At 37.5% G+C, this 17894-nt stretch overlaps 3 gene segments (V, D, J or C); all 3 read right to left on the bottom strand.

The window, feature by feature from the left end:
* Window positions 1-492: 492 nt before the first annotated feature.
* LOC117286569 lies at window positions 493-1231 on the bottom strand. The segment is given in 2 exon segments: window positions 493-779; window positions 1021-1231. Coding segments are annotated over 2 exon segments (339 nt in total).
* Window positions 1232-3752: 2521 nt separating this feature from the next.
* Window positions 3753-4420, bottom strand: LOC104871798. The segment is given in 2 exon segments: window positions 3753-4201; window positions 4369-4420. Coding segments are annotated over 2 exon segments (501 nt in total).
* A 7372-nt stretch (window positions 4421-11792) lies between these two features.
* On the bottom strand, window positions 11793-12710 carry LOC104871746. The segment is given in 2 exon segments: window positions 11793-12429; window positions 12636-12710. Coding segments are annotated over 2 exon segments (351 nt in total).
* Window positions 12711-17894: the final 5184 nt, after the last annotated feature.

Raw genomic sequence — 17894 nt, 5'->3', positions numbered from 1 at the left:
CTATAATACAAACTTAGACAAAGAGTTGCCTGTGACTTCTCCCAGTTAGCAATGGGATTGCTACTCCAATAGCTACAGCATAGTCTTAATCTACTACAGAGAATCTAAGAATGAATTAGAGTGTTTCTTGATGAACCAAGGTGGAAAAATAACAGAAGGCAAATAGTCTCCTTGGGAAAACGGAAGCACATTATTACATAAATTACTGGAATTCATGTCATTCTCATCCCTGTTTGATGTTTTAGTGACTAAAAAATGACATATTGACAGACAATAAAATCAAATTAAATTTGTGCTTAAACATATATCTCCTCCTTTTATCATTCCTATTTTCTTCCTTTTTTGCTTTTGTTTTTGTTTTCAATAAAACAATTGCATTGATTTCAGGCTTCTTTTCTGCCAGGTGCCCCAGCCACCCCTCCGGAGCCCTGTGTCAGGAGAGTATCTGTGGCCCAGGTGCAGGTTTGAAGACAGCCCACAGCAGCCTAGAGATCACTGTGCATTTCCTGCACAGAAGTAGGTGCCTGAGTGGCTGGGCCGGGCAGCTGTGATATGCAGGGAACTTTGCTGCTTTTTGTCATCCAACTTGGCAGCGATGTTTCCGTGACTCTTCTCATCCCTGCCTTTCTGTAGCATCAACAAGAAGACAGGACCTCCACCATTTTGTCTGTACCAGTGCAAGGCATATAAAGTCTGTGATGAATTGCAGTTTATGGTGATATCTTCTCCCTCTTGGGTGACCAGAGACTGACTCTGCTGCAGTTCTTGGCTGCTGACCCCTGTTCCAAAAGACAATGTAAAGAAAACATAGGAAACTTTTATAAGATCTTCATGATCATAGCGGGGAGGGTGACTCTCTTCGCCCTCCCACATTTCCCAGGCAGTAACACCATCGCATCAGCACAGAATACTATTTTTTATTTAACATGTTCTGGTTCTTCCCAGGACAGGAGATGACTCCGTGCCTGCCCTTGGGAAGCTCTCATCATCTCATAGCTCCCAGATGAAGCACAGACTCACAGGCTGCCTGCAGCCCCAGCATCCCCACAAGTACATGCAGGAGGGTCTCCATCTCTTGGCTCCTCAGTAAAGACGCTGAATCTGACTTTCCAGAAAGGCTTCCTCAGTAGAGATTCCTGTAGCTCATTGGCCCAGGGGGCTGCACCAATCAGAGACCTTCGTGGGTGCCTGCTTGTCATACTGCCTGACTTCACTCAAATACTTTGTAAACACTGCCACCCTCAGAAATGCTGAGAAACTGATGACTTTTCTGGAGTTAATTTATAAATGAGCTACATCTATTTACTGCAGTAAATTATTCCATTTATTATGAAATTTAAAAATATCCAGTTACTCTGCCAGACTTGAGAAAGTTTCCCCTCTATTTAATGAGTAAAACTTGATTTTTTTTTTTTTTTTGGTACCAGGGATCTAACTCAGGCCCTTGCATTTGTGAGGCAGGCTCCAAAGCCACTGAGCTAAATCCCCAGCCCAAACCTTGATCATTTTTAACACGGGCTTACAAATGTGAAATCATCGTCACAATCTAGACGACGAGCATCTACGCCATCCCCCAAAGTTCCATGGTGACTCTATCCCTTGTGCTCCTGTTTAATCTCTCCTATTAACTCCCCTCCCACATCTTCGCAATCCCAAGATAATTTCTGATCTGCTTTCTTGGTTTTTATCAAATTCCTGCCACTTAGACAATTATTTTCGCACCTGTAAAATGGGAGTAATGAACTTCACCTTGCAGGTTGTTTGTGACAATTACAAGATGAGATATATCACAAGAATCATGGCATACGGAGCCCATGAGAGCCACTCAGCGCATGTGGCTGAAGCTGAATGCTGTTTTCCAGAAACTTCTGTCTACTGGTCCCATATGACCCAGAGCACATCTTTAATTCTCCTCAACATGGTCCTTCAGATGTTTGAAGAAAACAGCAATATTCCCTAGAATGCATCCTATATTTTGGGGTTTTTTTCTATTTTTACGAGTGCCTATTAATTTTATAAGATACTGGGTTTAAATATTTAAACTGCAATTTACTCATCTCTCCATCTATTACCAACCCTTACACCTGCCTCTTCTCTGCTATGTTCCATTAGCTTTAAATGTTCTGCTTTCTCTTGGTGTGTTAATCTGAATGTCATTAGGATGTACACTTCAACTTTAAAAGGGTTCATCATTTAATTATTTCCTCCATCACTTTTTCTGCTTGCTTGGAGCATTGTCCCTCCTTGTGAGGATCTGTGTAATCCCTCTTGGAAACTCTATATCCCTTTTCCTCTTTCATCCATTGATGAATAATATATAAAAGTCTTGTCTTCGTTTGGCTTTCCAAACTCAATTCAGACTTCAAGCTTGCAATTCTGTTCTTTCAATGTAGCCATGATTTAATTTTTCTTAGCCTTATTTTAAGAAGTACAAAAAATAAGTTTGGTTTAGTGGAACATATCTGTAATCTCAGAACTCTGAGAGGCTGAGGTAGAGGGATCAAACGCTAATGGAAAAAAGTAGGTTTCTTCACAACAAACCTTTATTCGTGTGTTATTTATTTTATCTCAACCTTAGAAACCTGGAAGATTGTGGAAATGTAAACTATGGAATGACTGGGACCAAAGCCAAAAATGTCTTCACCACATAATGTAGGCTCACTCAACCATGGAGAAAAGAAAGACATTGAAGGAGTCAAACTAAATATCACCTACATTTCATCCCTGAGAACAGAGGCTTCCAGATCATGGAAGATGAAAATGGTGTCTTGTAAAAAAGTTTTGCAAATCAATGTATTTAAAGACCAAAGTACACCAAAAAAGTGTCTTGCCATTTCTAATGAAATATATCCACAAACATAGGTAAGGTAAACTCTGTTACGACTAGATACAAGTCTTTCTAGTTTCCCAATTCAGGAAACTCTTTGGATGGACACTTGATTTTATTTTTAGCAAAGCATTGGAAAATATTTCAGTATTTTAGTGAAGAATAATTAGGAGAAAATTCCTTTATAAATCTTATATGTGCACACATACATACATTTGTTCACATACATGTGTATATATTTGTGGACAAGTACTCTCTTGCACTTTCAGGGAAGTTATTGTGCCTTTTCCTACTTTTCTTTTTCTTCTGATAATTCAGATTTTTTTTCCACTTGAAACTCTAGTTTAAGGGGCAAGGATAATTCTAGGCATGAAAAGGATAAATTTTTCATACAAATTAAAGTTCAATAATACCCTATTCAGCACATAAGTGAAAAGTGCAAGACCAAGAATCAGTAAATGTTTGAGATGATTGAAATCAGATTTCCTGAAGAAGGCCTAGAAGTATTTAAGTGAGAAAATAAATGAGTGTGTCTAATAACATGAATCCTTTCATAACATTTAATGTAAACTCACAGTTAGCCACAAACAATAACTGAGGTATTTTGTAAAATTGTATACAAAACTGAGACACATGACTGTCAGTACTCTGAAAAGTACAAAAACATGCACCAGAAGAACTTGCTGTATTGGAGACTTTGTTTTTCCATTTCAGACATATGTTCCCTTCCCTTCGGGTGCGGGGAAGACAGGGTATCCTCATGTCAGGAGTTAAATAGGATTATAAGAAATTTGTGGTATGGCTAAACCAGCAGCCTCTCTCTGAAAGTAGGAAAGGGGAATAGTTAGACTGATTGACACTCTGAATGTCAGGGAACTCTCCTAACTCATTTGTAAAATCTTCTTTTAAGCTCCACTTGTCTCGCCTACTTTAAAGCATGCTCCCTCACACTGCCATGTTTAAAGGAAGCAAGACTGGTGCCTCCTCTTCTGAAATGCCAAAGCAGGGTTGGCTTGGCCCCTAGCTGCAGGTTTGAGTACAGGCTGCGGATCCCTGCTAAGCACTGTGTACTTGCTGCACAGAAGTACATAGCTGAGTCTTCAAGGTGGGAGGTCGCAATGTGCAGAGAGAGGTGCTGGGCCGTTTTGTCGAGAAAAACTGTGAGTCTTCCTTTTTTACTGCTTTCCGAATTCGAGCGTATAGAGATCAGGAATGTAGGACCTTCAGCAGGGTACTTTTTGTACCACGCAAAATAATCAAACAAATTATTATTATAGTCACAATTCAAAATGGAAGTTTTTCCTTCTTGGACAGTCAAGGATGGAGAACTTTGCTTAACCTGCTGTCCATCATTCTGCTGTTGACTACTTACCCCTGTTTAGAGAGAAAGTGACAGATTTAAATTTTTATTTTTAGTATCCCTACAAAAAAATCAGATATTAGAACATAGAACAAAACATAACTCCCCAAAATCTTATTCCCCCGCTGTTATAGCCTTTGGAGTTTTCCTTATATGTTCAAAGAACCCCTTCACAACTCACAGTGTGCCTGAAGCCACAGAACCAACACTGAGGCTCCCAGGATCTTGGCCATGCTCTCTGTGAAGTCCAGACAGTCTTATCTCCTACCTAGGCAATTGCAACTCTGACTTCAACTTCCTCTGCATTGTTTTCCTTACACAGACATTTTATTCCACCAATGAAGAACCCGGCTTTCATCTAAAGTTATGTACAGTTAGGAAAGGAAGCACTGCCACCTTTAGTCGAAATGTAGAAAATGTACTCTTAAGAGAAATTAATAAGACACACATGTATGAATACCTAATGGGTTTTCTGGTGTGAAAATCTAAAAGTGTAAATAAGGATCCAAAGGTGTAATTGATACTTTGTAATAGGAAGAAAAGGTCTAAAGGAGTAGGGGAGGTGAGAGGGGTAGGGGAAATGTAAGAAGGGAAAAGAAAAAATATGATGAAATGAAAAACATGGAAACAAAGTCTTTGTAAATAGGTAGGGTGGGGAAAGTGGAGAGAGATTGGGGGTGGGGAAAAAAGAACCATGATATGTTATGTAAAGGTACAAAATCTCATGATTTTGTATTATATACCTAAGTTGTGCCAATAAACTTAATGGAAAAAAAAACAAAAAATCTTAGAGATTGAAAAAGAAGAAAAGCACATATGTAACAAAAAATTGTAATTTTTTGAATCTGGGAAAATTCTTATACAGTCTCATTGCTTAACAAAAAAGAAAGAAAGAAAGAAAAAGAAATGTAGAAAACTTCTGAATCCTAAAGCTCAATTTGCAAGATTAAAAAGGTCAAAATAAGAAATCGACAGAAGGGAAGGTCTTCAGAGATCACATAATTCAAATATCCATATGTGCATATGTGTGATTTGCTATGATAGAAAACAATATCTGAGAATACAAAGAATTGTGTTAGACCAGCTGATTGACAAAATGTCAACTGGAAAACATAGGCAGATACCTTACTTAAAGATATTAAAGTGAAACAATGCTCATTGGAGCTATAAAAGTGTATAGTGTTCAATTTAACAAAATGATTACAAATTTAGAACAAGCAAGTTTGATGGTTTTGTCTTTAACTTAATTGAATTCTCTCATGATTTTCTCATGTGTCCATATTTTCTCTAGTTAAATAAATGGTACAAGATAATTAAATTTGATTAAAATTACTGGTGCTATTTAAAGAACACAAATCAAGTAAAAAAAGTGTGTCCTGTCTATCAAATCACTTTCTCAACTAGATTATCTGTCTTGGGATGGGGTGAGATCAGTCAGTATGCTTTCAATTTTCAAAGGAGAAAATTAAGGACATCATCCCACAAATTCCATATACAATATCATACTTCAGTCTTAAAAACTACCAGAAGATGCTAAAGTGGTAATATATGTAGTACAATTCTCAATAATGTCAGAGACAAAAAGAATAAATGTAATTTTAACAACTGATAATTGCAACCAAGATAAATCTGGATTAGTTTTAATAAAAACAAATAACAAAAATATCTGATTCATATTTTACTATAGTAATAAATAATTTGAAATTTATTTTTATAAAGGAACTAGTATTCCTGGAAGTCACAACACCTCCATTAATATTATACTAAGATCACACACTAACTCCATTTCTGGAACATCTAGTGAGTTGCTCATCTTCTGTGTTATACATTTTTAGCTCACAGAATTCAGACATCCTAGTGAGGACATATTCCCTGATTTTATGTATTCATGTATTCAATTAATATAACAGCATCTATAAAGTATCTTGTGTCATACAAAACTGTAAATTCTCATTATTTATCCAGTAATCTAAAGAAAAAGAAAGTGTACAAAAATGCAGACATAGAATGCTGCATTATGCCTGAGTTTTTAAGGAGAAAACACAATGATGATCAGTTAGTTCTGCTGAGGAATGCCTCACTGTGGAGTCAGGAAAGATCTCACATATGTGGAGGGAGCTTGGCCTTAGAGGTGGAGGAAGACTGACTAGTTGGCTGCACAGAAAAAATTGCATTCCAAGTAAGGGCATCTGAAATTTCAGAAGTAAATAAGCAAATTATAGGACAATCATATTCAAATCATATGGAGACATGTATGAGGTATTAAGAACACTGATTTTCCAAGGCCCAAGGGACTGTTGGACTCAGTAACATGCGGTTGAATCCTCTCCTTCACCTAACTGTTCGTATAGATGGAAAGAAGGTGCATCCTGGTCCATCCTGACCCCAATCAGCTATGAAACCTTCGGTGCTCTCTTATGAGGCTTGTTTCAGGAGGAAGAGAAGGCCTTGAATGAGATATTAGGTGAAATAGGAGAGAACAAGGGTGTCTGGCAGCAAAAATGGTAAAGTTCTGCCTCACCTGCCACCAGTGAGAGGCAGAGACTGGGAGACAGTAACCCACATATGATTGACCTAACTTTAGTTTTTAAATTCCCACGCACAGAGCACAAACTCCGAGTACATTTCATAAGTACTCTCAGCAATGAGAAAAGTAACTAACACAATAGCTGACTTGCTGTTAGAAGGTTGGGTGTGGTTAGAAGAGGTAGGGCACTGGAGGCTTGTCCTAGAAAGGTTTAACTCTTCTCTACACCTCTCTTCACACTCTGCTTCCCTGCAACCATGCTGTGAGCAGCCCTCTTCTGCCATACCCGTGTACTATGTTGTCCTGCATTGGAGCCAGGGAACTATGAACTGAAACCTCTACAAACTATGAGCCCAAATACAGCTTTCCTCCTTTAAATTTGGGTGTCAGAAATCCTATCCCAGCACCCTATCCCCGCAATAGAGAGTGTGACTAACACAGAGAACAGACAATGCAAAGAATCAATGAAGAGTTGGTTCTTTGGAAATAAAAATAACATAGATAGACCCTTAGCGAAACTTACCAAAAGAAAGATGATCAAATGAATAAATTTCTAGACATATATGACCTCCCAAAATTGAAATGAGCTTATCAAAAACCTAAACAGATAAATAATAAGCAATATAATTAAAACAGTAATAAAAATTACCCAACAAGAAAGAGCTCAATGCAAAATAGTCATGGCTGAATTTTACCAAAACTTTAAAGAACTAACACTAATCTAACACTGAAGTTTCTCACCGATCCAACACTGAAGTTCCTCAAACTAATCCCATAAAGTAAAAAGGGAAGAAATCCTTCCAAACTCATTTTATGAAGCCATTTAGTATCATTTTGATACTGAAAGTAGAAAGGACACAATAAAAGAAAAGTACAGACCAATATTCTCGATAAAATAAATTCAAAAATCCTCAATAAGATTCTTGCAAAAAGAATTCAACAACACATTAAAAAGTGTATGCACTGTGATCCAATTGGATTCATACCAAAAGATATAAATCAATAAAAATTATACAGCACATAAATAGAATCAAGACTAAAATTCACATGATCATCACAATAGACAAATAAAAAACCTCAAAGGAATTCAATATGCTTCAGATTAAAAGCCCTGAACGAACTAGGTATAAGGATTTACCTCAACATAAGAACAGCTATATATGACAAAACCATAGTCAACATCATACTGAATGGGGAAAAACTGAATGTATTTCCTTTAAAATCAGGAGTAAGACAAGGGTATCTACTCTAACCAGTTATGCATCAATATAGAACTTGAAATTTTAGCCATAGCAATCAAGCAAGGGAAAAATAGAAATGGAATATAAATAGAAAAATAGTTAAATCTTCCCTGTCTGTCCATGACATAACTCTATATTTATAAGACTCTACAAGTCCACCAAAACTACAATTATGACCAATAAACAAATTCAACAAAATACCATGAGATAAAAATCAACATAAAAAGAAGCTTTCAGCAATAAGGAGCAATCTAAGAACTAAATCAGAAAAACAATCCCATCTATAGTAACTTAAAATTCATAGGAATAACATAACCAAGGAGATGAAGACATCTATGAGGAAAGCTACAAAACACTGAAGAAAAAAATTAAAGGAGACACTAGAAGATGTAAAGACCTCTCGTGTTCATAGATTGGAAGAGTCAATTTCATTAAAATTGCCTTGCTACCAAAAGCAAACTGCAGATTCAATGTAACCCTTATAAAAATAGCAATGACATTCTTCACTGATCCTATAATTATAATCATTCATTGATCACTAATTTTATAATTCACAATCCAGAACAAAGTGAATATTACTGGGGGCATTATGATACCCAATTTCAAAATATATTACAGAGCTATATAGTAACAAAAACAGCATGATACTTGTACAAGAAGACATGAAAATCAATGGAACAGAACAGAAGACCCAGAAATATACCTATGCATTTATAGCCATGTGGTTCTTGACAAAGGGACCAAACACATATTGGAAAAATGATATCACCTGTAACAAATGATGTTTAGAAAACCAGATATCTACATGTAAAAGATTGAAAATATATTCTCATTTCTCACCCCAATCAAAACATCAACTCAAAACAGGTTAAAGATATAAATGTAAGGGCCAGGATTTAGCTCAGTGGTGCCACACCTGTCTCACAAGTGCAAGGTCCTGAGTTTGATCCCTGGCACCAAAAAATAAAAAATAAAAAGATATAAATGTAAGGCCTGAAAAATCGACACTGGTGAAGAAAACATAAAGGTAACAACACAAGATATAGAGACAGAAGATAACTTCCTGAATAGGCTTTCAATAGTAAAGAAACAATAGCAAAAACCAATGAATGGGATCATATCAAATTTTAAAACTTCTGTACAGTAAAGGAAACAATATCCACAACTAAGTAAGAACCTCCTGAAAGGGAAAAAGTCATTATCAGCCACTCTTCTATTTGAATAACTCCATACCAGAAGAACAAGTAATCCAATCAGTAGGTGAACAAATCAATTGAAGAGACATTGTTCAAAAGAAGTACAAGTGGCCAGTAAAAAAAAAAAAAAAGTTTCACATCTTTAGCCATTAAGGAAATGCAAACAAACACTACTATGAGTTTCCATCTCACCTTTGTCAGAAAAGCTATCATCAATAATACAAAAACTGGGCCTGGGATTTAGCTCAGCCCTTCAGTGGCCTGCCTCGCAAACGCAAGGACCCGAGTTCGATCCCCGGCACCAAAGAAAAAAATAGAAAAACTAATAGCTGCTGGAGAAGATCCAGAGAAAGAATAACCCCATCATACTTTTGGTTGGAATGGAAACTCATAGAACCGCTATGGAAATCAGTATAGAATTTCCTTAAAACTAAAAATAGAACTACAATGTGATCCAGATATATTACTCTTCAGTATATGCCCAGAGTGATTAAAGTTTGTGTACCAGAGACTCATTTGCATTCCTGTGTTTATTACGACACAAGTCTAATGGTCAAAATGTGGAGTCAGCTTTTGCTCCCATCAGTAGATGAATAGATATGAAAAATGTGGTGTGTAGACACCACAGAGCATTATTCAGCCACAAAGAAGAATGAAAGCATATTGTTTGTAGAAAAATGTTTGGAAATGGGAATTAAAAATTTAAATAAAATAAGCCAGACTCAGAAAGACAAGTATCATACATTTTTCCCTTATAGGGAATCCTGAAAAAAAAAATTGCATGAAAGTAGAAAGGAAACTATTATACAAAAGAGGGAGATTGGGAGAGGAAGACAGGAAGGTAAGAGAGTCAGGAACAATTATAGGATAGATGGAAATGATAAAAATATATTACATCTGTATATGAAAATGCAATGGTACTCCACACAACTAGTAGAGATTAATGAAAAATATATAGGGTAAAATTATCTTGTTTTATTTTATCTGAAATTAATACAAAGTAAACATATACGTATGTAAGAAGAAAAGTGAATCCCTTTTAGAATTTCTTCTCCAGAGCAAAAAGCTAAGAACAATAAATCTATGCACTCATACAGCCAAAAAGAAATCTATAACCTGGGTAGTTCGGTGTCTTACTGGAGACAAGAAAGTGCTACCTTCTTCAGAGAAGATGACACTTTCTATAATTTGCATATGAAAATAACTTTTTTCTCTTTTCTTTTATGAAATCCTAAAATTTTTGCGACCTAGTAAGAATTATAGAAACATTAACACTTTCAGAAATATGGAACTTACATATCAAAGGAGCTCCTTTCTTTGAAAAAATAAAATTTCCTCATATATATTTTTCTGCATTTATACACAGAAACAAAAAAACCACACAGCCATTTTCAATTAATCCTACCACAATCAGGATTGTGATTAACTATAGAAGCAAAAAATTAACCTGAAAAAAAATTAACCTGAAGAGTGGTTTGTTGAACTTTTCATGCTAAAGTACAGCCAGAGAGAGATTTTACTAGGCCTAGAAAGGGAATGGGAGGTGGAGTTATGCTTGTTCTTTCTTTGCAGTACAGTCATCACTTCCTTGTTTCAGAAAGAAAGGAGGAGGAGGAAACAGCGGAAGAGGATGATGTGGTAATTGTACCAGGAAAGTAAAAGCGTTTTAGGAAATCCTTAGCTCATTTCTTATCCCTTCTCATTGATCACAACTCTTCTATATGGTAATCCCTAGTTAACGGAATATGAAATAGGTGTTGGGCTTTTAATAACCTGGAAAATCAAGGCATATAGTAGTTTAAATCAAAATTAAAAGTTCTATTAATAAGAAAGTAGAAAAGAATGGCAAATAGGTAGGCAAATCTCTGTGTCTACTCTCCTGTCTACTATCAGAGAGACCCAGAAAATTAGGCAGAAAATGAATTCACGCATAACCAGTGAAAATTTGTGATAGGGATCACATTTACTTAGGGATGTTGATAATATTATTTATTGGGACCTTTATTAAGTACATAGATTGTGACATCACATAACTTTATATATTTTATCTCATTTAATTCACGGCAACTTGACAACAGATTCTTCTCATTCAAATTAATTAAGAAATTCAGATATAGCTGAATATTTACTGAAGAATACAAGAAAATTGCAAAATAGGGTCTGAATTTGCATATCATTATCTCGAAGCTCATATGTTTTCAAGTATATCATCTTGTCTTACAGAAATAAGGAATTCTTTAAGCACAAAACAGGACATTGGAAGGCTTGTCATGTGTAGTAATTTCTCAATTTTTATCTTCTTCAGCCCAGCCTTGGAAACTTGAAATTACTGAAAGCTGCCATTCAAAGTTGAACCCACAAGCAAGTTCTGTGCAAACTTGGGCCACTACCATTACTGTTTTTAGGTGCTGTCAGAGCCACCAGTGGGGGATATCACCTTGTAATCACAGTTGGATGCCGCCGAGGTACATTATAGGCCTCTTTCTACCAACCAGAAAACAGTACATTTCTTCCAATAGTTTTTTATTATACTTTTTTGCTGCATTATAGCTGATTTTTGTTACAGTTTAACAGTCTGAGAACATATTTCATCATCTCAGAGTATTAGAAAAAAGTTATAAAGCCAATACCTTCTGTCCCTTTGTACTAACCATCCCTGGGTGGTCTTTAGGAAAACGAAATGAACAATCAGAATCACAATTCTCTGTCTGGTATCATCCACTGGTCCATATGGACTTCAGCTCCACCCCAAGTCTCTGTATGTCCATATTGCTACCGACACTAACAATAGGCCAGGTCTTCACAGATTTGTCTTGTAGTTGTCTAGTGTGTAACCAATGTTTTCTGGAAATTCAGTAGAAAAGGCTTTATGAGGAGCCATAGTTGTTATCACAAATGCCAAGAAGAGAGCGAGGAAAAATAGAAGACAAAAGAGCAGTGTGCCTGGGGCCTTCCGTGGTTTGGGCGTAGGCATCAGGTGCCTCCCACGCACCGTGCACCTGCACAGATGTAGGTCCCTGAGTCCCCAGGCTGGGCCGTGGTGATGCGCAGGGAGCTGCTCTTTCTTTCTTCACCAAACTGAGCCCTCATGCTCCTCTGTTCCTTCACTTCTCCACCCTTGACCAACGCCATCAAGAAGACAGGGCCTCCCCCGGGCTTCTGTCTGTACCACTGAATAGTGGGGAAAACACTTGAGGAGTTGCAGTGCATGGTGACATCTTTCCCCTCCTTGATGCTTAGAAACTCAGGACTCTGCTGCAGCTCCTCTGCGCTCAGCCCTGTTTAAAAACAAAGGGCAAAGCAACAGGAAAGAGTATTAGGAATTCTTTCTTAAGTTAATATGATTTTTCCTCCCTCTTTTCTCCTTATTTTCTGTTCTCTCTTTCCTTCCCCCTTCTTTAATTCTTCCTCACAAGTTTCATAACACACCTTGCCCTTAGGAGTGGATTTTCTATTGATTTAAGTGCTGATCTCTTGAACTCACAGGCCAGTTGAATCCAAAGGAGCTGCAGGGAGAATTTCAGGAACATCTTTTCTTTCTGTCTCACGGAGGCCAAGGTCACTGTCTTTAATTGTTTCTAAAAGAGGCTTTTCTGGGCTCTAACATTTGGGGCCACCCGCTTCTATCTCGGTCAAGTAGAGGAATCTGAGGATCAGCCAATCAAATCATTTACCCTCTACCCTTCCCTTCCTCCAGCCCCAAGCCTGGCTTTGAAGCTGGGATTTTTGCCTTGGAAATACTGCCCTCCTGTGGAGACACAAAAAAATGATGTATTTTCACTAATGCTTCAGCTTCTAATTTTATCTGCTAAGCCCAGGTATCAAGATTTAAGTAGAAAAAGTCCAGTGACCTTATTCAGGATGGAAAGTATGTTGTTTTGAAAACTGATCATCTTAAAGCCAGAACAATGGAATAACAGAAGGTAATTGAAAAATCATTTTAGCGTTTTTGGTAACCTCAACAAGCATGTTGAATAGTGTATTATAGGTGTGTGTGTGTGTGTGTGTGCATATGAAGTTATACTATACTTTCAGGGTTATGTGGGGGGGAAATGCCTTGTGACAGACCTATTTTTATCAAATTATAGATGAATATTCCTCTTGTACATTGTTTAACTGAGTATACGTTAGTGATATTCTGCATTGCTCTGCCCTTTGGTCTCCAGTTCCTATCAATGAAAGCCTTCGCCCTGCCGCACATGCTGCACTTGTTGAACTCACCCCAAAAAATAATGCTGCTTTCACTGACGTGACTCCCTCAATTACTAAGGAGAAAACTTCAATACGCAGTTTGTAAATGGTGGGTTAACGTGTAGACCTACACATATGTGCATTAGTGCAACGATTCATGGGACTTGATCTGGTCCTGTGGGGTGTAGCACGGATTCAAAACTAAAATCTGTATGCACGAGATCATCACTGGTTGCAAATGGACTGCCAGGTGGCTGCATGAGTTACCTTTTCATCCTGGACTACAGATTTGCTGCATGTGATGGGATAAAAGCTGAAAGAGTAACTACTAACTGGTGTACGCAGGACCAACTCTGTGAAGGCACGTGGTTCCCGCCTGGACATGAAGCACGTTCTATCTGGTCACGTGCATTTGCCAAAGTCGGTAATAGGAGCTGTCAACAAATAATGAGACAATTTATCTCTCTTGGAGGAAGATTTTATTCCATTGATCGCTGCCCTCTCAACAGGAGAATCTGTCCTGCTCACTTTTATCCAAGGCTGAGATCACATTCTAGTTCCAAGGATAAACCTCTTGGTCAATTTATTTGAACCAATTAATAGAGTTACATAATACTAAAATTTTTTAAATGTCTACAGTGTAAAGCACTATGGCTTACTTTTGACATCCCTGGCTTAGTTTCCTTAGTTGACAACCTATATAAATTAATTAGTTTGTCTGTTTTCCTGGTTAATTTCTCAAAATACTATCATTTACTCAGTTTCATATAAATAACTCCTGCTTTATTGAATTATATCCCTCACCGATTGTAATTGATATATAATCAATTTCACAAATAGCCTACCTTTACGTCTCCCAGGGGCTTAATACATTAGTCATACAATTCTTTAGTAGGTTTTTATTATTAAATAATTAATAGATAAATATGGTATTGTATTTTCAAAGATGATAATTTAGAATGATCCTGGTAGGGGTAGAGTTGGCAAAATTGTCCCCATGTATGAGAGGAGGGAGTCTGTCCTAGATAACCAGAGAGTAGGGGTGAATAGTTAAAAGCTGAAAGTCAGTTCCCTCTGGTCCTCTCAGGAAAACAGAGAGGCAGAAAGGGGAACTGGTCAAAAGGACAAATAATAAAATGTGCACATTAACGAAATAGGAGAAACTGAAGCATAAGTAACCATACAAACAGACCAGTTCTGCATTCATTGGTAGTGGGGACTGAGATGTAAGTGTTAATGTGCATGTGTGTGTGGAGAAAGCCCCTACCACAGGGTCCATTTCTGCACGAAATAAGGTAATACAACTAGGAGGTAGGAATAGTGAGGCACAACAAGCTACTGTTATAGTCCAGTGTATAGACTGGGCTAGCCTGGAGTTTTGTATTATATAATGTCAAACCATGAGGGCAACGCGGAGTGTTGCTATGGTGAATACAGAGGAAATGGATGAAAGTCCATGCTCTTTATGAATAATACTTAATAATAACGCTGTGTATTTGCATTTCTGTACCCTCTTTTGAATACTGAGCATACTGGATTGACACTTTGTGTTTCCCAACACGACTGTTGAGAGAAAGTTCGCTGCCTTGACAATGGTTGCCATGACCTCAGCAGCAGAAGTGGGGACGGGAGCAGGTGCCCAAAGAATACAGAGCACGGAACTAGAAGACTGAGACTCAGGCAGAGAGACTGCAATTCTCTGCCTTCCTGTTAGTAAAGGAAGCTCTTCTTCTCTCTTCTCTTTTACTTGAATTTAAATTAGTTGTAGGTAAATTGGCATTCCTCGACATGTGCTCATCCGTGTTAAAACAAAACAAAAAGAATAGAACTTTGATCTCTCTACTCTCTTGGGCACGCAGACATCAAGAACTCTGCTCCTTGTTGACTGGTAAGACAGCATAAGACACAAGTTGGGGATTTCTACAAAATGTATATCCTTTTAACGCTTTTTTCCAGGGAACTCAGGTAGTCTCAAGTGAGCATGCCTGTGTCCCACGTCCTATGGCCTGTTAGGAAAAGACTTCACTGGCCTCAGTGCACCCACCCAAAGTGAGGCCACAGATCTGAGCTGAGGACACGATCCTCTCCACTTGTCCTGGCCAAGCAGCTGTACGTAAGATACTCCAAAGTGCAAAAGGGTTAAGACATTGTGCTTCCAGAAACCGAATTGTGTATGTGATTATAAAGGCAGTCTCAGGTGATCTTCGCTCTTTGTCTTATAATCAGTTATATAAACCAATTAAACTATACTATCATTAAGGCTTGGGGGTAGAAAAACAACTGTAACTCTCTTGGGGGACGTGTAAATGTGAAAATGTTATCTAATGTGCAGTCACCTATTTCTGTTAGATGTGTAACAGAAACACAAGTCTCTAAGTATAACACACAGTACATGACAAATACACATTTGAAGGTAGAAAGAGTCCGTTTTTAAAGTTTATGAAGTCCCAGTAATGTTTTGCAAGTCTAGGAAGCCTTTCTAATGACCAGTCATTCCACTCTCCAAACCTTACTAATTCTTGGAGAGCTGTCAAGATACCATGACTTGATCTTTTCTGCTTGGAACACAGATACTCTTTTCTCCTAGCAGCGCTGCATTCCTATAACTTACCACAAACCCTCTCCCACCTTTAGTAGTTACATAGCTGTAGACACTTTTGACTGAAAGTAGGCTTTCAAAAACAGAAAACTTTGAACTGAGCTTTTTGCTTCATTTGGCTCTTTTGTTTGGTTTGGTTTTTATGTATTAATTTATTTTTACTTTTAATTAATTTTATTGGTACGTTTTAGGTATACAATATAATGACCTTCATCACTGGAAATTTGCACCTTTACATTATCCATCTTGGTTCTCATTTTTCCCTATTCCCCTGCCCTGCCCTCAACCCCTCCACATCTCCCTAACTAAAAAGATTTTATTTCCATTTTTTCATTTTCTCATTTTAATTCCTTTCCTTCTTTATTTTTCCCTACCCCTCCCACTTCCCCTTCACCTTTGCCCCTTTTCTTTCTATTTCACATTGTATATTATGCCTTTTAGTCCTTATTTACACTTTCACTTTCTCACACTAGAGAAACTATTTAGTATTTACACATTTATACATGTGTCCTATTTATTTGACTTAAGAGCATGGCCTCAGTGTGCATCCATTTAGCTATAAATGTCTCTAGTTTCTTGTTCTTTATGGCTGAGTAGCACTCCATTTTGGGAAATTGAATTCAGAGCTTCATACATGCTAGGCAAGTGCTCTCCTACTGAGGTAGATCTAGACCAGAGCTTTCTGTCTTGCCAGACATCATGTTGAAGAACAAGAGCATCACCTGATTGAAAAGACATGAGAAAGAAAAACACATGCAGAAATAAAACATATGTTAATATATCAAATTAATAAATTACATGTACTACATACATGGAGTTCTATTTTATATATATATACATCTATATATTATATATTTTCATTATTTATATTTTTTTCATTAGAGCAAGTTTGAAGCAATTGGGAGGCTGAGGCAGGAGGATTACTGTAAGTTCTAGGCAAGTATGGGCTACATAGTGAGTTCAAGGCTAACCTGAACTTCATAGTGAGATCCTGTCTCACAAAACAAACAAAATAAAAATTTTTTTCAATATTTTTCATTTTTATTTAGTATTTCAATTTGAGTCTTCTCTTACTTTTGATCAACTATTTTAGTGAGCTCATCGAACTTTTTCATGAACCAAATTTTTGAACATTTGGGGTTTTTATTAATAAATGTGATAATAAATGATATGCTTTAACATCATTACCTTTATCAATATTAGTTTGTCGCTAGACCAAAGCATGTTTCTGCTGTGTTTTCTTCTCAATAGGAGAGAGTCAGCAATCTGAAGCTGGGGTTGTGTTTTGTGCACATTTCCTGTCTTCCCAGGTTGCCATCCATTTTTGCCCTGCAGAGACGACACAAGCACAGCCTCATCGGTCACTGTCTGGGCCTCTCAGAGCACAGTCACAAACAGCTGCTTCCTGCTGGTTCACACTGGGCAGGGTTAGCCTGCTGGACTTCCTGTCTGTAGTAGTCGACAAGCGATTCACGTCATTTGTCACAATAATCTTGGATCTTATCGTTTGCTTTTTGGAATTTAAGCAATCTGTCCTGGACTATATTCTGGTGAGCTGCTGATCTGCAACTGTAAGCTCCAGGGTTACCACTGTGACTGAGGGATCTGAGCGCTGATTCCAGGAAAAGAGAGGACCATGGCACCAGCAGAGCTAGGAATGTTTATAATCATGGAGATGGGAGGAATACAACAGAGGAGCAGAGCGGAGTTTAGCGTCCCTCTCTCCTAGAATGTGGGAAACATTCAGACAATGGGTTTTATCTTCAATGGGATCAGAGACCTCAGAAGACACATGCCTTAAAGTTTGACATGGATTAGGGGAAGGACAAGATGCAAAGAACTTTAAGAATTTATGGATATTCCGTCTCTACTAACTTTTCTTTCCTAGTATCTCCTACCTCAGCTTTACATCCTGTTCAGATTTTTGCCTTTATGTCTCTGAATTGTTTTTTT

This window comes from Fukomys damarensis, unplaced genomic scaffold (assembly GCF_012274545.1).
Source record: "Fukomys damarensis isolate Sample0158 unplaced genomic scaffold, DMR_v1.0_HiC HiC_scaffold_17, whole genome shotgun sequence".
Lineage (NCBI taxonomy): Eukaryota > Metazoa > Chordata > Mammalia > Rodentia > Bathyergidae > Fukomys > Fukomys damarensis.
Note: the sequence above shows the minus strand (reverse complement) of the source record. Positions and strands in the feature narration are given on the sequence as shown.